This window comes from Clarias gariepinus, chromosome 17, assembly GCF_024256425.1.
Source record: "Clarias gariepinus isolate MV-2021 ecotype Netherlands chromosome 17, CGAR_prim_01v2, whole genome shotgun sequence".
NCBI classification, from domain to species: domain Eukaryota; kingdom Metazoa; phylum Chordata; class Actinopteri; order Siluriformes; family Clariidae; genus Clarias; species Clarias gariepinus.
The window spans coordinates 9540425-9566294 of record NC_071116.1 but is presented as its reverse complement, the minus strand read 5'-3'; the positions used below and the strand labels follow the sequence as shown (position 1 = coordinate 9566294).

The 25870-nt window shown below is 36.7% G+C and overlaps 2 protein-coding genes across 2 annotated transcripts; one reads left to right on the top strand and one right to left on the bottom strand.

Moving 5' to 3' along the window:
* Positions 1-2527, bottom strand: il1b (interleukin 1, beta). The gene is made up of 7 exons (XM_053515722.1): positions 2404-2527; positions 2245-2278; positions 1807-1885; positions 1538-1697; positions 1265-1420; positions 827-966; positions 1-466 (listed from the first exon to the last, which is right to left on the bottom strand). The coding sequence occupies exons 2-7, from the start codon at positions 2274-2276 to the stop codon at positions 155-157; spliced, it is 879 nt and encodes a 292-aa protein (XP_053371697.1). The 5' UTR covers positions 2277-2278; positions 2404-2527; the 3' UTR covers positions 1-154.
* A 10429-nt stretch (positions 2528-12956) lies between these two features.
* purbb (purine-rich element binding protein Bb) lies at positions 12957-17678 on the top strand. The gene has a single exon (XM_053515720.1). The coding sequence runs from the start codon at positions 12957-12959 to the stop codon at positions 14019-14021; it is 1065 nt and encodes a 354-aa protein (XP_053371695.1). The 3' UTR covers positions 14022-17678.
* The last annotated feature ends 8192 nt before the right edge of the window (positions 17679-25870 follow it).

Here is a 25870-nt window from a genome sequence, read left to right as displayed (position 1 = left end):
TTTGACAATAAATATATTTTATTAGGCTTCATAATTAAACAATAAGTTAGAGTATTGAGATAAATACAAGCTTTATAATGCTAAGTCAATCAAATAAGTTAATTAAAGTTAAGTAAAACCATACATTGTATGAAACGTAAAAGCTGAGATATAGTTAAACATAAAATGAGTCTCCAGATAAACATTTGTACTCAGTACATACTCTGAAAACTGTTTTTTCTGAATGAGATTCTATCTGAGGGACTTCTTTCTCATCATTCAGTGTGAACAGCTGGAGGTGACTCGTTTGCTGCTGAGACATTTGGACAGGCTGAAACTCATCCTTGGAGGTGGTGATGAACCAGCCTGGGTATTGGACCGACTCAAAGGTGTTAAGGGTGTCACCAGAGCTGTTCCTCAAGAACAGAAAGCGTTCCATGCCATCATTCTCCCTGATCGCCTTCAGACTCTTTTTGTCTTTTACCTCCTGCAAAAAATAATTAATAACTTTTACAAAAAGTTACAAAGAAGTCACTATTCTCTAATTTTGACTGCATTAGACATTTTGACACACTGTTATGTCATAAAAAGAGTTCTCAATTTGTTCCTATTCTATTAGTTCCACAAGCTGATAGCGCTCTTCATGCCAATCTCTGTGTGTGCATGTTTTAATAATGTTTGATGACTGAAAACATTAATGCAATCTATCCATTACAATCTCTATAATAACCCATTCTAACTCTAACCACTATAACTACTCTTTACCTTTGAATATTTATTAAAATACTAACAAATGACTAACTTTAAATGATCCAATGGGTTTTGTCAGATGATTATGTTTACATACCTCTATCACCAGAGAAGGAGTGCCATTATCCAAAGTGCATGAAAGAAAGAAGTCGCTCTTTACAATCCCCAAACATACAGCCTGGCCTTTTGTGTTGTCCCTGCAGGTTGGTGGATTGTAGGCTGAGAGGTTGAACCATGCTGTTGAAAAAAAGAATCACTTCAGTTAAATGAAAATAGATCTTAGAGGGTTTTACAGTGAACAAAATTGCCGTGGCAGTGGCAAGAATGAATATTAATTGAGAAGTGAGAGTGATGAGTCAGGACTTTAAGATCATAGAATGAAGTTATTGGTGGATGGGTAGAAGATGGATAGAAGACAAAAGAAATGGAAGGAGTTAAAAGGAGAGGAAGATTACAAAAGGACATGATAAAATATGACAACCTAGAGCAATTGTGGTGGTACAATTGTGATTAAATGTAATAAGATTATCTTTACTTTTCTCATTTCCACCCTTTAGGGTAACTGCCAGCAGAAAAGGCCCCATCTGCACCAAGGCCTTTTTAGACTTGTCACATATAGTGCACTGCACAACCTTATCCTGCCTGCTGTAGCTCTTGGATTCACTGCAGTTCAAATCTTTCACCTTTGTCTCTGTGTGATGAGGACAAAAGTATCTCAGTGCTTACAGAATCAGTTTCATCTCACACCACAGTAAAAGTAAGATTATGTGCATATATATGTACAGTAGATACAATGTTCGAACCATACCTGCAATATTGAACTCCTGGCCAGTGAACTCTGTGGACTGAACTCTTTCAGTGTGCTTCAGCCTCTGCAGAGCGATTACAACGTTAATAATGGAGCGCATACCCAGAACCTCCTTGGTGATTTCGATACGGAGTCCCTTGTGCAGGTCACAACTGCCACTCTGTAAAAAACACAATGAGTCCACAATGAGATCAGGTTTTGATTAGGTAAAAAAAAACAAAAAAACATGAAATATGTTGAGGCTTAACAAATGGTTATCCATGACTTACCATGGCCAAAGAATCAGAGCAGTCCATCTCATCAAAGCCCATGTCATCAGAATCAACTCCACTGTCAATTTCAATGTGGCTGTAAAGAGGAAATTAAGTACTAAATAGGTGTGTTTATGTTTTGAATTAGTATACTGAAAATAATATAATAAGAATATAAGAATAAGAATAAGAATATGAATAATAATTGTGTGGGGGGGGGGAGGTTTTTTTTTTTTTTTTTTTAGAAGCCTTTCTAATCTCATCAACAGGACAGAACTACTGATCATTCATAATAATCTTTGCGATCAAAAACCTTCACACACATTGACATATTATTACAAAATACTCTACTCTACTATACTATACTATACTATACTATACTATACTATACTAAATGGAACTTTATAAAACTAATGCATAAAATGCACCATACATTAATTTCAAGTTAAGACTTACCTTTTCAGATTTAACAAATCTTTGCAGGCCATTCCTTAAAAAAAAAAAAAGTAGAAGAAGAAATGTTAGATGCGTATTCGATCAATGATTCTATCAATGACATTTATTCTGCAAAATTCATATTTTTTATGCATGCATATAAATCTACAGAATACGTACCTCTGGTTTATGAGATGGGATTATAAACAGCGGTTTAAAGTTTCCTGGTTGTAACTCTCTTATACAGCCTGTCGAGCTGCTAGTCAATGCAGTCATGTGTTGGTGCTTCTGTATTTATGCGTCCTGCTTGGAAATTCTTTTGAGTGACGTCACCTTCGATGATCTCGTGCTTAGCTCAGACGTGTGAACACCCCGCGGAATATCGTCAAATTACGTTAAAACATACAGCTAATAAATAGGTCAAACTAAATGATTTTATTAGCTAGCTCATTTAAAAAAAAAAAAATAAAAAAAAAAAAACGACAACAGGAAGAACGTTTAAGCACAAAAATAGACAACAACAGCGAGGTGTATTTTGTTTGGAGCTCCTTTTTAATAAAGTTTAAAAAGGAAAACGTTCAATTCAAGTTTTTCCTTTTAAAAAATTGGGGTAAACAATTTAGATTAAAGGGGTTAGATTAAATGGATCAATGAAAGGGGTTTGTCTGAAATCCTATCTTTGCTGAATAAAAATATAAAATAAAACTAATACTGAAATTAGAATAAGTAGAATAAGAAGAAACATATAAAAATTTTTATTAGCAAAAATGCCCAAAATTTGCAAGTTCTTAAGGTAAAAAGTCTAACTGCGATATGATTATTCCCATTATAATCCGTTCCAGCCACCAAACTTTGCTGGTTTAAAAACCCCTCAGTATGTAACGTTATAGACATCTTATATCTTAATCATCTTATATCTTAATCATCTTATATCTTAATTTGACCCTCTCCACCCTAAAGTTAAGAACAAAATTTTCAACCTTGTTCTTTTCAACTTGGTTTCGTTTCATTGTTTAAAATACAAATGTTTCCATTGATAAGGGGCAGTGAAAGTCTGACATTGTACAATATTTTACATTTTCAGGATTATTACGTACTTGAAACTATGTCTAGAAGTGGCATTAAAATGTTGTGCTTTTAACTTTTCAGCTTACTGCTTTGATGGGCTACACCAGAACCCAGAGTAAACAGGGCTTTGTTAAGCTGCAAATCATGGCTTTGTCAAGTTATTAGTTTATAGTCTATATAGTGTGGAATCACTTTGGGAATATTTTATTTCAGAAAAACATTTGATTATTATGAAAGAAAAAAAGTACAAAAAAAAAATACACTATGGTGTAAAGTTGTTTCTTTGTGTTATGTAAGACTTATTTTCAGTTCCAGATCCACTTTTAAATAGGAAGTGCGTTTTTCTTTTCTAAAAACTTTCTAAAACTGTGTAAATAAGCTACTTCTTATAAGAAAGCTAATCCCAACTTAAAAGAAGTTTAAGAATTTAACATTGGTATGGGTATGTTATAATAGTTTTTTTCTAGCATGCGTCAGGAGCTGTTAAATGCAATTAATTCTTATTTTAATGTAATGGTAATTTTTTTTGCTCATAGTAGGCAATGCACAGCAAACAGTATAGAGAGATACTGCAAACTGAAGTCTTTGCATTACTTAGATATCTGCTTGAAGTTTAACCTGCAATGTAAGACTTATTTTCAGTTCCATATTCACTTTTAAATAGGAAGTGTGTTATTCTTTTCTGAAAACTTTCTTAAACTGTGTTACATTAGTTAATATAACTAAATATGTATATTGTTTGAGCATTATACTTAATTGATGGGCCCAGTAGATTATTCGGTGAAACTGTGTGTAATCCAAATGATGGGAGTTTAAGTATCTCCTGTATTTCTTAATCATCTTATAGCTTGTGTCTTATATCTTGGGTACGCAGTTAGGAATATGTGACTGTTTGATCTTGAACAATTAACTGATCCCCATGAGTTAAAGTGTTCTTTTACAAGACCAAACTTTTGTTTAAACAAATTAAAAAGCTTTTATTTTGATTACTGAAGTTAGGACATTAGGTTTAGGTGTTGGCATTGCTTTAATTATTTGCATTAAAAACTATGTCTTTACAATGAGTGTGTGTGTGTGTGTGTGTGTGTGTGTGTGTATGTGTGTGTGTGTGTGTGTGTGTGTAAGTTACTAGTTCCTGAAAGCATATAGATAGATAGATATTATAAGGCTCACATAAGTCACGTAGAAGCCAGTTATATAATATTAGAATTTCTGACCTAATGAACTCTATTAACATCCTTTCAGATTTCAGTCACGTAGGAAACGTTTCTTTCTGCTTCTGCATATATATATATATATATATATATATATATATATATATATATATATATATATATATATATATATTATTAAGCAAAATATGTTATTTTGACACTGGTGGCTCAGTGGTAGGTTTGTTGCTTGCCATGCGGAAGGCCCGGGTTTGATTCCCAGCCAGTGGATACAGTGCCGGTCCCGGGAATAGATAAAATGGGAGGGTTGGTACAATGGATTGGCACCATGTCCAGGGTGTACCCCGCCATGTTCCTGGTCTTGTGGGATAGTCTCCAGACTTCCCGTGACCCTGTATACAGAGTATACACACTGAGTGAGTGTTCTAGTCATCAAGTAATAACAACATTAAAATGACTGAAAGTGTTGCTGGAAAAAAAAATGTGACTTCACACTTAAAGTGACATTACAAATTTAGAGTCTAAAGTACAGATTGGTGTAATAGTAAAGGTAAACGCATTTTCACATCCCCAATGTGACGCGATTCAAACTAAACAAGAAGACAACTTCCTAGTAAGACTAAATGGGGGAAAAAATGCTAAGATCAAAATTCTTTAAAGAATAGTGCTGAACCATTAACCTTGTGAAAGAAACTTTGTGGGGGAAAACGAGAAGAAATTTTTGAGTTCACTTGAGATCATGATGCAGTTTGAAGAAAAATAAGAGAATAGGTCCTAAACATCTCAGCTACGTGCTATGTTTAATAGTGATAGTAAATATTTCTTCATGCACCATGTGATGAGAGCTCACAGGATTGGGACTAAAGGACAGTGTTGTCATAAGAAAACTTGGTTATAGATGAAAAATAAGTAAGTAAATGGAAGCAATGAAAAAATGTCATGTAAAGTTCAGATTGACCCTATCACAGAGTGATGGGTGCATCAGGGTAAAAAGGGAATCACATCTTACCTAGCTGCCTAACATATGGACAATATGGGCTATATCACAAGCTAATGCGTAAATTAGCTACTTTCTAAAAGAAAGCTGATCCTAACCTGAATTGTTAACTTGTGATAGAAAATAACTTAACATGGGTGTTATAATAGTTTCTTTTTAGCTTGCGTCAGGAGCTGTTAAATTCAATGTAATGGTAATTTTGTTTGCTCATAGTAGGCAATGCACAGCAAACAGTATAGAGAGATACTGCAAACTGAAGTTGTGCTTGTGAGACGTTATTTCTGTCTGTTTATTTCTGTTTATTACGTTATTTCTGTCTGAACAAAACTTTTGTATTACTTAGATGTCTGCTTGAAGTTAACCTGCAGAATATTTGTGAAATTTAAATGTTAAGTAAAAACGATGTTACTGACAGTTATGTCTCGAATTTAATGATCTACTTTAAAATAATACTAAGAAGGTACTTGCTCAAAGTTAACAAAAACCTATACCAATAGAGATTATTAGAAAACCTAAACTGAATATTTTTTGTGGGAATTTTTAATATTTTTACTGATGGAATAACAGCAGTGAAGTGGTTGTATTAATAAGAGTTCTGTCATACAGAAAGACAGGCAGATGTACGTAGGCTTCAATCTGAAATATTATCACTGATCACATTAAAGCTGATTTGCTTATTTTTAGCTTTAACCTTTAAAATTTTTCTATTAACTATTTTCCTATCAACGAGAAGTATTGAGTTAGTAATAAATAATTTGTAAGGATTTCTTGAATTTTGGTAGACCTCCTTTTGTCTACTCAGTGCTCAGCCTGTATTCTGCCTGGATCCAGGAAACCTCTCAATGATACACACAAGTCAGTGCTCAGTGAGACGTTTAAAGTTTATTGTGGGAGACAGGAGTATATATACGCACACACACAAAGAACCAAAGAAAAGGTGGATGCAGGAGTGTTTACATCCAGTCTGGAATGTTTTGAAAAGATAAGGTGAAGAAGAACATAAATTTAGGAGTACTTTTTGGTCACAAAGCAGCTTTACAGAATCACAGAATTACAGTAAATCCAGCCTTATGCAATCAACAAAAAAACTTTCTGTCTAAGCAAAATGTAACTTCTTGCCTAAGTACCAGTGGACACTAGAGTTGTTATAAAAGGCGTGAAAGTGATCACAGAACAGAAAAATATTGCTAGGGCTTGAACTATGCTCTGACTCTTGATTGTCCCAGGCAGCTGAAGTGAAACTTTACAAGTTAACAAGTTAATAAAGTAACATTTATGGATGACCACACCCTAAAAAATACTGGGTTAAAAACAACCCAATCTGTTGGTCACATAAATTGGTCAAATGTTCTACCCAAAAAATGAAATGAATTGGTATACCTATTGGATCGTTTTTCACGTCTAAACCTAATTCTTTCTGTAATACAAAAAGTTTTATTGGAGTACAGTGAGAGAAAAATATCGTTAGATTGATATGCGCATGCCCAATAGCTAGAGCTGTATTCCTTCTAGCCTTAACCGTATTAAACCCATAATCAAAATCAAATTACAATTATTTAAAAGAATATAGTACCACAAGCTGTTCATAAAATTATGTAATTTTAATATTTTTGCAATACTATTAAATTTGTATTAGTTAACAAGACCAAAAAAAAGTTACAGAATTAGTCGTTTAGAATGTTTTGAACTGACAGTTGTTTTTCTGTAGTTTTACTAAAAGTGCATGAAAACTAAAAACACATAGCCTGATAAGGACAAATATGGGTCATAAAACACCACAATAAGGAGGAGTACAGTTTAGTAACATTTGAAGTGGCACTAATTTAGTAAACAGACAATTTTAGCCAATAAAACATTTATTTAGTTTCAAATGTGGAGGCAGAGCTGCTCCGTTTAAGAGATTGTCTTCACAAGTAAAAAATAAATAAATAAAAATTAATAACCCCTCCACCCAATCTAGTCATTCATTCATGCTGTAGTAGCAGTCCATAGAACAGAATCCGTCAAACTCTCTGGTGCCACAGTAATATGTCTGTCGACAACAATTAAACGAACAATTAAATGACGAAAATAAAGAGGAAAAATTATTTATATTGACTAACCACACCAAACATTACCGACGCCATGTTCTTCCACGCTAAACTAAAGGTACTTAAATATAAATAGAATTACCGCTAATTGGCCAACGCAGAAGCTCCATTCACCAATGAGAAACCTTTCGACACGCCCCTACCTTTCGGCACGCCCCCTACTTTTCGGCACGTTGATTGGCCAACGCAGAAGCTCCTTTCACCAGTGAGAACCCTTTCGACACGCCCCCTACCGTTCGGCCCGTCCTGACCTTTCGGTACGCCTTTTGCTCCAGCCTGCATTTATCCCTACTTGGTTTTAATTGGAAAACCTAACTGTCTATATAAAACATTGCACAGTGCATATAGCATTAACTATCATACGGAGAGTTTTGCACATAAATGATCAAAAATAGTGACAGACAGCATTTAGTGCACTCGTTTTAACTGCATAGCTGTGTGATTGACAGAGATAGAAAAATCCTTTTTTTTAAATAAATATTGTATTGTATTAAATAATGTCCCAAATCGTACCTACTGTCTTATTTATGTAGCTAAAATACTAAATTAAACCAGATAACATGATGATCAAAGTTTTAATATTTATATTTAACTGTAGATGGCAGGTTTTTCAAGTCACATGAAAAAAATATGTTTTATTCTTACCTGCTGCTTATTTGGAGACCTACGCCCATGTGACTTGAAAACCCTTCCATCTACAGTTCTCTGTTCAGTTCTCTAAAAGGGCAGCCTCTCAGGCACTTTAACACGGTGTTGTGTGCTGTTATTTCTTCTGATTTTTCAGTATTTTGGTGCCCTCTTGTGGCCATAATAAGGTAAGTAATTCCTTTGCTTAACAGAACTATGTGAACAAAAATCCTGCATGACCTTAGTGTGGGTCTGAGTCTTCTTTCAGCTCACGGTTGCTTTTATTAAAGAGAGAGAGAGAGAGAGAGAGAGAGAGAGAGAGAGAGAATTTTATTCCCCAACTCCCCTAACTGTTTAACATGCACAAAACATGAAATGTGTTTTTCTTTTTAACATTACTATTTTATACAATACTTTATTTAGTATAACATGGAATGCTGTTAGAGAAAAATGATGATTAGGAAGGTGGGGTGATGCATTCTGACATGACATGGAATACTATTTTTTTTTTTTTTTTTTTTTAAAGGAAGAGGATGTCAAAGATTTACTATTCTGCCAAAGATTTAATATTCAAAAATGTCAGTAAAGTGTATTGCAATACTGTGGATACTGTCTAAAAGATGTTTGTTCATGTTAAGGTAGAATAAAAATAAAATAATACCATAAAATTGCTGATTTATGTGTTTAGTAACAATCAAAACAGTGTTTTTTAAAACAATATACTGGTAATTCTATGGAATATTTGCATCCCTTTTTTATATTTAATAAATATGGCATAGAAATACTCAAAAAAATTTAAACCCAAAAAATTATATTTGTATTTTACAATAGGACATAATACAATTTATAACAGTTGATAATGAAGGTGAAGAAGCCAAATGCATATTTTGTAAATATTTAGGCATGACAAGTTTTACCATAACAAGGAACAGTCTGCAGGGCCCAGTAGTGTCCCCAGTGGCCAGTTCCTGACAAGATAGAGACCATAGATAAGCTGAAACATCAAGTTTTATGACTATAGTTCAGTGATAGTTTGCTGGTGAAATTAATTGGCTGAAGGAAATCGGTTCTTTTTAATTACCTGATGAATTTTAAAAAAGTTAATGTTTAGCGGAGTGAAGGAGCACACCAACTTTCAGCTCAGAAGCAACAACTAATTCAGCTAATTGAACATCAGTAGAGAACAACTCTTACATTCTAACAGTTATATTGTCATTTAAAGCTGGCAAAAGAAAATCAACAAAGTATTAATAGTATATTAATAGCTAATCCAACTTGGGTAGACGTTCAACATATTTTGGCACTTACAATTTACACAATTGTTATTTAGTCCTGAAAAGCACAAAGGTAGTATTAAAGGATGTACTTTCTTTTTTTCCATTGTTGTAAATATAGCCACAAGAAGTGATTAGTAGTTAGCACCGTCAGCAACAATTGTCCCCAATGGCCAGTTCTGTCATAATTTAATAATTGCCTAACACACCGCATGATTGCTAATCAATCCCTGCTATCCGTAAGCACCAAATGAGGATGGGTTCTCTGTTAAACCTGGTTCCTATCAAGGTTTCTTCCTATTGTCATCCCAGGATTTTTTTTTTTACTTGCCACCATTTCTTTTTATTTAGTTTTATTCTGTAAATTTGCTTTGTGACAATGGCAGTTATTAAAACGTTATACAATTAATTATTTAATTTAATTTAATTTAATAAATTACTTCATGTGAAATGTGTATGAAACGTCTGAAATTGGTCAAAATGTTGCCAAAAGCCATTTTTTAAACGAGCCCCTGTCTTTTGAATGATCCAATAGAAATTAAAATCCAGTTACAGATTAGCAGAATAATTATGAGCAGAACACCAATATACAGCTCAATCAACCTTTTCACTCCTGAGAAACAGTAAAACAGCAAACTTTTCACACCTCCTCAAAATACTGACCACACAGTTTGGTCATATTTAAATAAAAATAAAGTTAAATTTTAAAAAAGTTATTATTTTTAGCTTTAGATCTGCTTCAATCCATGTAAAAGGCACATTATGGAAAAGGGAACACATAAAGTGATGTCTGCTGTACAAACAGGCCCGTAGCCAGGGGGGGTTCGGGTGATTCGAACGACCCACCCCCCACTGCCAAAGGTCCAGAATTTTTTGTTATTATTATTATTTAATTTTATTTTTTTTTTAGACAGATTAAAATTGTTGGGCATTATTTAAAATAACACTTAATTACAAAACAATTTACCAAAAAAAACCCGCGACGTGACAAACCTGCGCAGCAACTGACGTTTTTTTTTTATCTGTGCGGCGGCATCCGGCGGTGTATAATATGGGTCGAAAAGAGCAGGAGAGACGGAAGAGAAAGCAGGCAGCAGCATCATTTTCGGAGAATATTGAACATATGTTCAAAAAGACTGCCAAACAGAGTAAGTCTGTTACTACCTCAAGATCAAGTTGCTAACGCTAGTTAAATGGTAGCTAATCATCAACCCCACATCACACACAGAATAGTTCTCTCGTGCCTTTTCTTGAGCAGTCTGAATGGCTATGACAAGTCTGTAACATCTTAAATAAACTTTAACAGACAGTAGCCTATCTGATGGATCTGTGAATTTATTATATTAAATAATGTTAATCCATCAAAAAAAGAAAAGAAAAGAAAGAACGACGAGTTTAATGCGTAAACAAACCTGCTTGACCATGCTAGGATTTATTAACATTTTATTTTGAATTAATAAGTTATTCTATTAAATTAGTAAATTTATTAAATTATTCTATTAACCATAGGCGATGCTGTCTATACGCGGTGTAGACAGCATTCGAATGAAGTTTATCATGAATAATTGTTACATAAAACATAAAATAAAATAAGCCCACAAAAAATATTTTTTATCCATCTCAAAGTCTTGTAAGTACATTAACTGATCGTCTTTTCCCCGTAATATTTGTATATTATTATTAGATAATTATTGGTAATATTTTTATATTTGTTTATATTCGATTTTTCCCCTCATTTCGATCTCTTTACTTCACGTTCTGAATGTAAATGATAGCCTACTGTAAATGCTCGACATGCCAATAAATATTGAATTATTCTATATGACTGGGATTTTAAAGGTTGAATTTAACATATTTTATTATATTTCGCCTAATTAATAGACTATATAAATAACAATTCGTTGAATATTAAATATATTTTAAATAAGTTCAATAAAGTGAAGAGGCAAAGACAAAGAAATGAGAGAGCATGTTGATGAGAGAAGTTGAATTTGTAGTTTAATAATATTCCAGTAAAAATTCCTTAAATGTATTCTGTTGTTAGTGTGTTTTTTAAACTTTTGAACTCTGTGTGTGTGGGTGTGTGTGTGTGTGTGTGGGTGTGCTTTTGAAGTGAAAAAAGTCGCACGTGATCTTGATAAGCAATTTGACAACATTGTAGTAAATATTTTTGGTGCATCAAAAGCATGCACATTATGATACCAGCAGACAAGCTAATCCAGCACATGTCACTAAAATGCAGTATTTAATCCTCAAAATGATATACAAAATGAGTAAATACTCAAATACAAAATACTGAGAAAAAAGGTCCACTTTTTAAAAAAAAAAGAACCCCCCCTTGCACTAGGCTGGCTACGGGCCTGACAAAATTTCTGGAGACAGTGTTATGAGCTGGGGTTCTTTCAGTTGGTAAGATCTTAGGCTTAACAACATTATGTGGCAATAAAATAAAGTTAGATGACTATGTCATTATGTGCCATTCAAGTCAAATTTAACTGGAGTATGTTGTGTGCTGTTATTTCTGCTACATAGAAACGTACATTGGCAATGATGTTTGATTTAAAAACATTCAGCAAAAGCTTTTTACAGATGTTAAAAGATCCTAGATACCTCAGGAAAAACAGCTGGCTATGATCCTCCTTATACAGATGGGGCAATGGTGTCTCAGAGGGCAAAGGCACCAAGTTATTGATCGGAAGATCGGCGGTTTGATCCTCAGCTACAGCAGGTTGCCACTGTTGGGCCCTTGAGCAAGGCCCTCAACCTTGTCTGCACCAGGGGCACTGTATCATGGCTGACTCTGCACTCTGACCCTAGTTAACCTGTGATATGTGAAGAAGAAATTTCACAATGCTGTAATGTATATGTGACAAATAAAGGCTTAACTTAACCTTTAGATAGCTTTAAATACATCCCAATATGGCATTATTATCAGAGAACTTCAGAAATAATATGTACAATAAATATTTCATATATTTTATGTGTAATCTCTTTGGTTAAATGATTATAAACAAAATAAATGTCACTATTAAACTGTCCCAGAGGTATATTTACACCATAAACAACGCCCCCAGTGGCCAATTATGAGTTTGACCTGTATGTGCAAATTTCACCTCACTAGGCCTTTGCATTTCCTGATAAAGGGTAACTTGAGCACAGAGCTATCATATGTATTATCATGTCTAAAACTTGCAATAACTTTGACATTTTTGATGTCATGCCGCTGAATTTTCGGTAAAAAAAAAAAAACTGACAGGTTAAGCAGCTGATCTGTGTTCAGATTCTGCTTTGTGTATTATGGTTATATTTAACACACAGAATTGAAAAAGTTTGTCTTGGATCAGACCTTCAGAAGGTTTCTCCTTCGAAGCAACAACAGGAAGTGCCTGTCTGTAGGAATATTTTCAACCAATAATAAGGCGCAGACCCGCCTCTGAACTGCTGATGACAAGAGCGTCAACCTATGACCTAGCGCACGTGGCTGTTATTGGCAGATACGCGGCTAATGAGATCGCGAAGATTCTACTTCCGTGTATTTGACGTCAACGACGTTCACCGTCTGCTGTGCACAAGCACCAGTGCAGGAAGGGGGAGAAGTTGGCTGGTGGTGGTGAAGATGGCGGATGGAGACAGCGGGAGTGAGCGCGGTGGCGGAGGCAGTAGTGGTGGTGGAGGTGGAGGAGGAGGCGGCGGCGGCGGTGGTGGTGGTGGTTTCTCGCAGTTCCAGCGGGAACAAGAGACGCAGGAGTTGGCGTCGAAGCGCCTTGACATCCAAAACAAACGTTTCTACTTGGATGTCAAGCAAAACTCCAAGGGCCGCTTCATCAAGATCGCCGAGGTCGGCGCCGGTGGCTCGAAAAGTCGCTTGACCCTCTCCATGTCCGTGGCGGCAGAGTTCCGCGACTACCTCGGCGATTTCATCGAGCACTACGCACAGCTTGGGCCCAGCAGCCCCGAGCAGATCGCGCAGTCCTCAGGGGGAGGCCCGGGAGACGACGGTGGCCCTCGGCGGGCTCTGAAAAGCGAGTTCTTGGTGCGTGAAAACCGTAAATACTACCTTGATCTGAAGGAGAATCAGCGCGGCAGGTTCCTGCGCATTCGACAGACCGTGAATCGAGGGCCGGGCTTCGGTCTCGGAGGCCCTGGTGGTGGCGGAGCTCAAGCGGGCCAAACGATCGCACTGCCCGCGCAGGGCTTAATCGAGTTCCGCGACGCGCTCGCCAAACTCATCGACGATTACGGCGGAGATGACGAGGAGCTGATCGGCGGTGCCGGGGCCGGCGCGGCCTCCGGGGGTTACAGCGAGCTGCCCGAGGGCACCTCCATCATGGTGGACTCCAAGCGCTTCTTTTTCGACGTCGGCTCCAACAAGTACGGCGTGTTTCTGCGCGTGAGCGAGGTGAAGCCCAGCTACCGGAACTCCATCACGATTCCGTTCAAAGCCTGGAGTAAGTTCGGCGGCGCCTTCTGCCGCTACGCCGAGGAGATGAAGGAGATCCAGGAGAGACAGCGCGACAAAATGTACGAGCGGAGAGACGAGTCCGAGGGGGAGGACGTGGATGACGACTGATGCTACAAGAAAAGTTTTTTTTTTGTTTTTGTTTTCTTTTTTAATGTAGTGCTCATATAATGAGATCCGGTTTAAAAAAATGTGCAGAAACGAGCGAAGAAAGTGCATGACGAATCGGACTTAAAAAAATAGCCTACTCAAATATTCGTGGCGTGATATTCATTTGACAGAAAAGAAAAAATATTATATATATATAGCTCTGTGAAGTTTGTGTGATAAGGATACACCGTCTAGAGCCATTGGGCGAGTTATGTTTTATTTGGAAAGTTATGATTTATTATAGTCCTAAACCAGCAAGTTTTAAGTGTCTTCGGTGACAGTTACTCTTTTATAACACTAATGCTGTGGTTAAAAAAAAAAAAAGTAGTCAATTGACAGGAAACAAAGCATATTGATCAGTATATTTAATAGATATTTTGACATGTGCTCATTATAATAATGAGTGATCTAAAAGCAAAAGACCATAATTATCTGTCCATGTGGACCAGAAGAATAACACTGCTGTCACCTGTTCTTGATGGACAATTGGCATAAAAAATACTTGGGCAAGTCAGAGAATATATCGAGAGACTCAAGCTGAAAACACGTTCTATATTATACTATCGAGAAATAAACTTATTGGTGTTTGGGTATAACTTAAAGTCCCTGAGAGTATACCGGTAATATTGAAAGTGTAATATTCAAGAAGGTATATCACCTTCTAATGGAAGAGGCCAAGTAATTATTGGCTTAATACATTTTAAGAAAAAGCTACAAATCCTTAAAGAAATGATAATTAGTGTTAAGGGGAGAGAGCTGAGCAAAATGTTATGTAAAATAAGTGATTTAAGCACTGACTTTTCCAAGTCTGGTCCAGATCTGAATGTCTATATGTAACTTCTAAGTAGCTATAAGGACCAGTTATTGCAATGAAACCACACTCCTTTTTTTTTATTTAAAGGAGAAAAAAAACATAGACAAGTCTTTTTGGTTCCTGTACTTTTTTTTGTTTATTTAGAATAATATAAAGGCAGATTATACTTTATGACAGAATTAACTGAACAAACCAGCATATTTTTAATACCTTAAGTAGAAAATATATTAAAGCCTCTAAGGCAAATTTTCTAAGAAAAAAAAATATGGAATTTGAAAATATTTGTTTTGCAAAGGTTTGGAAAAAATATATATATAAATATATAACTAGAGAATGTTAACGTTATGTACATCTTGTTTCAGATTACACAAATATCAGGCTTTTTCTCCAGCACACCATCAGATTTTACATTGTATTGCTATTTTTGCTTAATTTGCCTGTCTAAGTGATTTCAGTTTAAGGGACAGCTCAAACAGAATGCTAAAATGGGGTCAGTGAAAAATTAGCACCATTGGATTGAACTTGCTCTATAAGTAAACATAGTGATAGCACTCAAGCTTATCAAGCTGTCCTGTATTAATTGTGGTGTTGTGCATGCTTTCCCCATGTTATTGTTTATTTAATTTATTATGTACTTTAAACATGGTGTATGTAGCTTTGTTGATGCTACAATGTTTTGTTACTGTTTGTCTTTTTTTTCCTCCAAAACATGCATTTTGAGGGCAAACCAACAAAGATGTCAATTTTTTTTCTTTACATCATCTGGGCAGGACACATGATTTTTTTACAAGGAATATGTGAACTACCCAATGGTAATGCCCACTGCTAGTAAAAGTGTTGCGTTGATTTGTTTGCCACATTTCATTGTTGCACTTTAAAAAGGATCAACAGTATCCAACCGATTCTGGTGCAGTTTACTGAGAGCAATGTAGGTCATGATGTTTTTTGCCTCCTGCTTACAGCAATGAAATTAAGAGATCCTTTTGCGAGGCACTAGTGTTCTGTATTCATATATAAAACCATCTTTTATTATACCTACTGACTTGTACTGTTTCATGTTAAATGGCAGCTGTTTCCATAACTGTATCCTACTGTAAACGCTCAAGATTTGATTAATAAACACAAAAGTTGTTTTATGCAGAAGATCCTATTGAGGAATAGAACACAGTTTTTAATACTGGATATGATCCTAGCAGAGTGACTTCATTGTTTTTGGCAAATCCCCCCAGTCAGTCAGTTAGTGTGCCACTGGCACAGCTGACATCTCTGCTCTCTTTCATTCATGTTCTCCTTCAACCTGCAATCGCAGCAGCTGTTGTTCTGCAGCAGGGAGCTGACTTAGCAGACTGCCTATTTTAACATGAGTGGCATGAGAGGCTAGCATTCCTGTTCAGGATTCAGCTGTGCTATTAGCAGTTGAGTGCTGAAAGACACAAGGGCTCGATTGTTGAACCCACTGTGCACAGACACTCTCCAAAAACGTAACTGCATCAACAACACTGCAGCAAACACTCGTTTATTACTTTTCTGACCATATCATCCATAGTGAGAGAAGTAGGGCAAGCCTCTCAACCTTTTTAAGGTTTGTGTCGCTGACATTTTCTGCTGCATTTGTTATTAAAATGAATGCCAGTCAGCCGTTTAAGCACTCAAGTACAATTGGTTAGAAGGGAAATGTTTGTAAAAGCATTGGCTTTGGTAAAAGCAAGCCACATGAAAGTGTGACAGAGCACCAGCAGCTGTTGGCAAGATAGTTTTCCCCCCTTCAGCTGTTTTTTTTTTTTCTCCCCTTCCAAACCACATTTACAGTTCATTTCAATTTTGACAACGGAAATCGTTCTCAATATTGCAATCATTTTGTGGACCTGTGACTTCTCTGTTGTTGTCATAATGTATGTAAACTGAACTAACAACTGTTTTTTTTTGGTCTGTGTGAATTTTACTGTGTGTGGCTAGAATAATCAGACTAATGAGTAAGGTTCAGAGGAGGGTCTTACTGTAGGTATAAACAGGCATTCCACTAATTACACTTTTATGCACATCATCACATTTCAGAAGCTCAGTACTATTTTGAATATTCTGCAAAAATCATCCTATTTTTTTGGTCATTAAAATATTTCACTACAAGTAATGCCAGGAAGCAATATAGACACAGGTGGAAGGGATTATGGCTATAAATTCTGCTATAGCAGGTTGATTTGTCTTCCTGTGTTACTTTATGGAATGTGCAAGTCTGTTTCTATACATTTCATAAATACTTTTTTTTCTTTTTTCTTTGTACTAACACCAGTGTCATGTATTGGTTTACCTTAACTATGTTGCTATTCCCATAATTTTTCCAGAGCTCAGCAAATATTTTATGTGCTGTTTTTGAACATGCAACCCGGGCTTTTAGTCTTAAGCCTAAAGAATCCTTCTTTTTCAATTATTGTTTCTGGCAGGTATACAATACTAAGGTAAACACCAAGCCCATATATGGTTTCTACTCAGGTTTTAGGTATCCTCAATTTATCTTTGCTCGCCCATCACGTACATACCTCCCGCTAAGACTTGTGCTGAAGTGGTTAAGAGGCAGACTAGACGAATTTTCCTTTAACAGGAATTTTATTGAGGTGAACACTCCAGTTCTGCTGGTGCTTGATTATCCTGTAACCTCAGGCTGCCTCCAACAGACCACACACTGGGTGGCCATCCATTTCTCTATGGGTGCTCACTTTTTCAAGTGGAGATTTACAAGTCTATATTTAGAAAATGCTATGTATGTTTGTACCAGAATAAAGAAACTTCTAATTGATGGTAAATGAGTTGCTGTCCTGGTGCTGGCATTTTTTTTTTTTCACAAGGTATATGTTTTAATGTTAAATGGGGATTATAGACTTTCTGATCAGCCTCGTTAAAAAAAAAAATTGTCCGAATTATTTTTAAAAAAGGTAAATTTGTCAAGACAATAGGATTATTATATTGATTATAGCCCTGCTATTTGAGGCATAATTTTAATTGGTAAAGTGAAAAAATAGAGCAGTAGCTGAGAGTCCTGTGTCCTAACTGAAACACCTGATATTTTAAGGAAATCATTGTTTAAAGGGACACTTTGCCTGCTGGTTTATTCATGCCAGTATTATTGAATATGTTAAATTGTATTGTGTTTATACAGTGAGCTCGATAGCCCAGAAGTGATGAATTAGCTATGAATCTATATAGACTAAAACTTTTTTCAATACACACTAAGTTAATACTCTTTTAGTGGACTTTTACCTTTGTCTCTACTTTTCCATAACCATATACTGTAATCGTGTATAATCCCACTTTTGGGTGTCACCTAGAAGAAGAGAGGTTTGTCTTGTCTTTCGACATTGCCCTAGTCAAGTCTTTATGCAGAGTTCTGTAAAGCTGCTTTATGGCAATGTCTGATTGATTTTAAATTAATTTTGAATTGAAATTGGGTTGAAGAAAATATTGGTATAAAAATATATATAAACTATAGGCTAAGATTTTGTGGAAACCTGACCATAATACTCATATGTACACTTTAATCATCCTATTCTGGTTTTAAGTATCCTCCCACCTTCTTTTTGTTACAATAATATCCACTATGTTGATGGAGCTCACTATGTGCACGAGTGCGTTGGAGGAGGTTTGTGCCCCTTTGTTGAAGTAAAGTGAAATTGTAATGCTAAAGCATTCAGGAATAGCAACAAATGTGGCATGGTCAGGTGTCCACCAATCTTTAGCCAAATTTATAGTACATAGTGCACCTGTAATATATGAGCCTGAATGTAAATAAGTAAACGAAAATGTTTTTGCAAGTGGGTGTCTATAAATTTTTGACTACATGATCATCATCTCAACAAAAGTTTTCCGGCGCTTAGTAGGTTATCTGGAGTCCTGAATTGGTAAACCTGCAATTAACACAAATAGCTGTACTATTTATAAGAAGCTCTTTAACCCAATAGTACTTACTGGGTTCCACTGTTTTTGTGAGTTCTTATGCTCATGCACACTCTAGCAATCAAAAAGCTTAAACACGCTATGGATACCTGGAAAGGATATTGATAATATGTATTAATATTGAAATGTGGGGTCTTGTGATGGGTCGAATTTAAAGTCACTAGTTTTTCCATCTCGGCTGCCTCACATACAGTATTGTTCATATACAGTACATCCAGTTTCCAATACGCCAGAGTGTTGTCTCCAGGTTTCATGCGAAGATGTGTGATGACATGGTAGCTTGAGATCATTTGTTCATTCAATATTTTTGACATGGCCAGGGTCATGACAGAAATGCAGTCTATCCTAGGAACGCTGAATGTGAATGGGGACACACCATGCACACACTTTAACAGATAGGGGCAATTTATCATAGTCAATCCACCTATCAGCATATGTTTGGAGAAGCTGGAGGCTCTGAAGAAAACCCACAAAGATATGGTGAGAGAAATCTCAAAGCATGGAGCTGTAACTCCAGTGGGTAAGGCACCCTTACCCACTGTGCCATTGGCCCTTTGGGGATATGAGTTCTCTGAGGTAAGATGTAATTGCATTATTCTCACACATGCATGAGCCTAAAGAGTGCTGCAATCAGTCTTGTTTGTTTACAGGCACTAAGCTTAGTGAAACATGCTGATTTTATTAAATCAGTGTGCAACTACTTGGTGTGTTGTCTAATATATAGTGTATATACAGTATATGTCTGATTAGACAACTGTCTGACTTAGAAAACAGGAGCATGTTTAGCGTGTTACTTAAAACACAGCAATGACATTTCTAGCTTTAATTTTGGATCAGTTGGACACATAATGTGTGGTTGCATGTTAAAGCAAAATATTTTCGCTGCCTATAGTAAGGATCTCAGAATTATATTACAAAAGTGAAATAGAGAAAATAAAGGAAACCTAATAAATATTTTACAGGAACAAAATTTCTACCCATTTCATTACCTGGGAATGTAGGTACTACCACAGCACGTTTACAAGTATATGTATATGCGTACGTTTGGTTTAGGGGGTTGTTTCATGATGGAGGGATCTTGCACTTACAAGAGGAAACCATGATCCCAGTGCACTGACGTGCTGCCAAGCTATATTTAGCCTGCGTTGCTGTGTGTGTGTTCAATGTGCATGGCAACATCGAGGCACGCGTCATCATTCTGCACATGCGAGCATGCAAGATAATCATGGAGGGCTGGAGGCTGTTTAGACATGTTAATGCTGCTGTTAATATTCTGATTTGGAAATAGACTCTATTTTCTGTTTCCAAATCAGTTTTGAATAAATCTCTAAAAAGATAATAGTTAATCACAATGTGTAATGACATAAAATAGTTAGCATGATCTGTTGTAATGTTACAACATTGACATGACATTGACATAATTATACCTATGAAGGTATAAATATCTGAAATTTTATTCTAAAACAAGATATTTTTAAAGATTCTCATGAGAATTTATTTCCACTGTTCACTTGTACACCTGCACATTCATGCAGTTATAGCTGTTAGTATAGTACAGCCACAAGAGTAAATTTAATTCAGTTAAATTTTATTTATATAGCGCTTTTAACAATGGTCATTGTCTTAAAGCAGTTTCACAAAATTAAAAGAAATTATGGAAATGTGTGTGAGCAAAAAAAAAATGTGTATAGATCTATAGATCATAATGATCAGATTGCCCTTGATGAGTAAGCCAAGGGCGATGGCAACGGTGGCAAGGAAAAACTTTCTGAGATGGCAATAGGAAGTAACCTTGAGAGGAACCAGACTCAACAAGGAACCATCCTCATTAGGGTCTTTGTCTTTCGGCTAATCTCTTTCATGGGTCCCCACAGTGAATCATCTGCCTTCTAACCCTATCCTCTGCTTCCTTTTCTCTCACCCCAACTAACTTCATGTTCTCTCTCACTGCATCCATAAATCTCCTCTTTGGTCATCCTTTTGATCTCCCGCCTGGCAGTTCCAACCTCAGCATCCTTCTACCGATATATTCACAATCTCTCCTCTGAACATGTCCAAACCACCTCAATCTGGCCTCTCTGACTTTATCTTTAAAACATTTAACAAGGGTTGTCCCTCTGATGAATCACTGGTCTCATCAATGCCTAAACACCTTTCATTTCACACTTGCTGATACTCCACTGATACACCACTTAGGTTCCTCTCATTCACACACATGTATTCTGTCTTGCTATGGCTAACCTTCATTCCTCTGCCCTTCAGAGCCCCCCTCCTTCTCTCTAGATTTCCCTCCACCTGTTCCCTGCTCTCGCTACAAACCACTATGTCATCTGCACACATCATTGTCCATGAAGACTCCTGTCTAACCTGATCTGTCATCCTGTCCATCACCATAGCAAGCAAGAAGGGGCTCAGCGCCGATCCTTGATGCAGACCCACCTCCATCTTGAACTCTTCTGTTACACCTACAGCACATCTCACCACTGTCTTACAGCACTCATACATGTCCTGCACCACTCTAACATACTTTTCTGCCACTCCAGACTTCCTTATACAATACCACAGGTCCTCTCTTGGCACACTGTCATACGCTTTCTTTAAATCTACAAAGACACAATGCAACTCCCTGTTACCTTCTCCGTACTTCTTCATCAGCATCCTTAAAGCAAATACTGCATCTGATGTACTCTTTCTAGGCATGAAACCATATTGCTGCTTATAAATGCTAACCACTGCCCTTAACCTAGCTTCCACTACTCTTTCCCAAAGATTTATTGTATGGCTTATTAACTTTATTCCTCTCTAGTTGCCACAGCTCTGCACATTTCCATTGTTCTTAAAAATTGGCACCAATACACTTCTCCTCTATTCCTTCAGAATCCTCTCACTCTCCAAAATCTTGTTAAACAGACTAGTCAGAAACTCTACTGCAACATCTCCTAAGCACTTCCATACCTCCATAGGTATGTCATCAGGACCGACTGCCTTTCCACTCTTCATCCTCTTTAACGCCCTCCTCACCTCACTCTTACAGATTTTTTTGTTACTAACTGTTCCACAACAGTCATGTCTTCTACTCTTTGTTCTCTTTCATTTTCCTCATTCATCAACTCTTTCAAGATTCAAGATTCAAGATTCAAATAACTTTATTAATCCCAGAGGGAAATTGCTTGTGCTCAGTTACAGGTGCTCACAGTTGTTAACCAAGAAAAGGTAATAAAGAATAAAGGTAATAAATAATAATAATAATAATCTTAAATTTTTAAAAAATCCTACCATCTACCTACCATCTTTCCTTCACCCACATGGCACCTGTCAGTACATTTCCATCCCTATTATTAATCACTCTAACATGCTGCACATCCTTCCCATCTCTATCTTTTTGCCTCGCCAACCTGTACTGATCCACCTCTCCCTCCTTACTGTCCAACCTAGCATACAAGACCTCATATGCTCTTTGTTTGGCCTTTGCCACCTCTACCTTCACCTTACGCTGTATCTTCCTGTACTCCTGTACTATCTTCAGTCCTCTCACTGTCCCACTTCTTCTTAACTAGCTTCCCTGTATACACTCCTGGACTTCCTTGTTCCATCACCAAGTCTCCTTGTCCACTTTTTCCTTTCCTGATGAGGTACCCTCCTACCTGTCTCTCTGATCACCTTAGCTGTAGTTGTCCAGTCAACTGGAACCCAGAGCCTGCCTTAACTCTGCCCTGAAAACTGCACAACATTCTTCCTTTTTCAACTTTCACCACTTTGTCCTCTTCACCTTCCCCATCACCAGGGTCATTTTACACACAACCATCCTGTGTTGTCTGGCTCCACTCTCCCCTACCAATACTTTGCAGTCACTGATCTCTTTCAGATTACAACGTCGACACAAGATGTAGTTTACCTGAGTGCTTTTGCCTCCACTCTTATATGTTACCCTATGTTCCTGCCTCTTTTGGAAAAAAGTATTTACTACTGCCATTTCTATCCTCTTTGCAAAGTCCAACACTATCTGTCCTTCTACGTTCCTCTCCTGAAAACCAAACCTACCCATTACATTTTCATCACTCTGTTCCCTTTCCCAACATCTCCATTGAAGTCTGCACCAATCACCACTCTCTCACCTCTGGGGATGCTCTGCATCACTACATCTAACTCACTCCTGAATTTCTCCTTCTCTTCTAACTCACATCCTACCTGTGGGGCATAACCACTAACATTGCACATCACACCATCAACTTCCAGCATCAGACTCATTAACCTGTCTAATACTCTTTTCACCTCTAACATTCCTTATAAATTCCTCTTTCAGGATAACTCCTATTCCATTTCTTTTCCTATCCACACCATGGTAAAACAACTTAAACCCTGCTCCTGTGCTCCTAGGTATACACACAGTATATCCACCTTCCTTCTCTGCATCATATCAACCAACTCCTTCCCTGTCATAGTCCCAGCATTCAAAGTCCCTACTGTCGCTCCTAAACTCCTGCCTTTCCTGTTCTCTTTCTGCCTACAAACAGGCCTTCCTTCTCTCTTACAGATGAAGGGATGCATAGCAGATAACAGGAAAGGAGTTATTGTTCTGTGTAAACTTTGGAGAATGGCCACTCTGCTACGGAAGCCAAAGCGGTCATATTTTTTTCTTCAATTTGATGTTTAATGTAAACATTAATTCACACTGATATTATGTTATATTACTGCATTTTTCTAATTTCTATCCATATTATTTATTTATGTGAAGCTGCTTTGCGACAATGCCAATTGACAAGGGTTAAAATAACCCTCATGAAATTATAAATAAATATAAATAAAATTGAATTGAATTAAAAGCAGTGCCTTACCCTTCTTAGACTGAGGAGATAATAATGCAGATTGATCTGAAGTGCCTGCCTGATGCAAACAGCTTAAACAGATGGTGTCGAGGGTGTGTAATTTATTTTATGATGTTCTTACCCTCCTTACGCAGAAGCGCTGTTTCAGATATTCCTAATAAAATGGATTCTGAGTGCATTTCACCATAAAATTCAATGTTTTTTTTAACCTCATCTTGAAAGCTGCTGTTCTGTTGGGCCCTTTGGCAAGGCCCTTAACAACCTCTGCTCTAGGGGTGCTGGGTAATCATCTCCCATGCTCCGTCTCAGTGCGCATATACTGTTTACTATAACACTGTGACCATGTGTGTGTGCTCATAAAGCATTTTGTGTGTGCACGTGATTGAGTAAGAGTCTCTTTCAGGAAAATGGTGTGTGTGTGTGTGTGTGTGTGTGTGTGTGTGTGTGTGTGTGTGTGTGTGTGTGAAAGTGATCTTGAGCATGTGTGTGCGCGCGAGTGTGCTTGTGTGTATGTGAAAGTCGTCCTACACAGTAGCCAGGTTTGGGATTAAACAGCGGTCTAGCCACTTATTAGCAAGGCTGATTGGAAAATTTTCAAATTTTATTAAAAAAAATTAAAAAAGAATGGACTGTGAGCATTGGAATAGTTCATGTGGTTTGATGTGTTACTATATTATAGAGTGAAGAATGCATCAGGATTAGAAGAGAGGTGAATGAAGTGATGCATCCCTCATGCATCAGTGCCTACTGTACAAGCCTGTGGGGGCAGTGTTATGATCTGGGGAGGTTTCTGTTGGTCAAGTCTAGGTTTAGCAATGTTACATGCCCAAAAATGTTTCTTCATCTTTGTTTTTTTTTTCTCTGATGGCATGATCATATTGCAGGATGATAATGCCAGGAGTGGTTCAGGAATCATGCAAAATTCCCATAAATTTTTTAACCAATTTAACTGTTGTCATATGTAGCACTGACAAATAGATACTATGCAGCACATTTCTTTTAAATCAATAACTCTAGCTTGTCCATGGTCTTGTTTTGTGCGACTGCATGTAATACAAGCCTTTGGATGCTCTACAGTACAGCTCTACATACAGTATGAGGATGTTTTAGCTCATAAATTATACACACACCACGCCATTATTTTATGCTACAATATGTTTGTATTAATATAGTTTCTGTGGCTGAGGGTGGCAGCAGGAGACAGATATCTGTTTATTACACATCTCCACAAGATGTTAGCTTTCCTGTAAAGCTGGCGAGCTTCCTGGAAAAATCTCAGCATGAACGTTGTTATTGCTTTCCCCACTGGGATTTGTGCTAGTGGCACTGATGTATAGCAACCTGGTCTCTGTTGACCAAAATTACTTACACTCTGAGTTCAGTTCAGGTACAAAAACTATTATTATCATGTAATATTGTAATTTTGCCCATAAATATTCATCCATAATCCATAATGTACACATAAATATTTAGAATAGTTGGTCCTGAATGTTTAAAAGCAAAAGATATTTTGCCAGAGTTGTAATAACCCCATGCACGCCTCCCTGATGGGCCATCGGAGCACACGCAGCAATAGACTCATTGCCTCTAAATGCAGAACTGACCGTCACAGGAAATCATTCCTACCTGTGGCAATAAGACTGTACAACTCTTCACTGCTCTGTAGGTGATTTCTCATGATTAATAATAATATTAATACTAATGTTACTTTGTCCTCAGTCAAATCGTGCAATATTACACATATGTATGTCATTGAATGTTTGTTTCATCCCACTATTACATACTTCTACTCTCTTTATTCATTTTGCGCTGTCACCTAATAGATTAAAAGTAATTATGCTATTAATATTGAGACCAAAGTTTCTTAGGTATTTTTTTCTTTTTCTTATACCTCTTCTCTTAACTGCTTTTCTTTTTGTATGTACATTTTTTAGACTTCACTCTTTCAATTATATCTTTAAGTCTTTAAAAAGAATTCTGTCTGTATGCCTGTTCAGCCAGATTGATGTGACAGCATCATGCAAAACTGACTGGACAGAATTTAATGAAACTTTGCCAGTACTTAAGAACTGTACTTGCATCATAATGTTAAGTAGCTTAGTTTTGACATCATACTGCACATGTGTCAAACTGTGTGTGTGTTTTAAATTGAGAGTTGAACAGAATTTTAGGAAACTATTGCAGTACTTAAGTATTTGCCTGAAGTTTAACTGTCACCATAA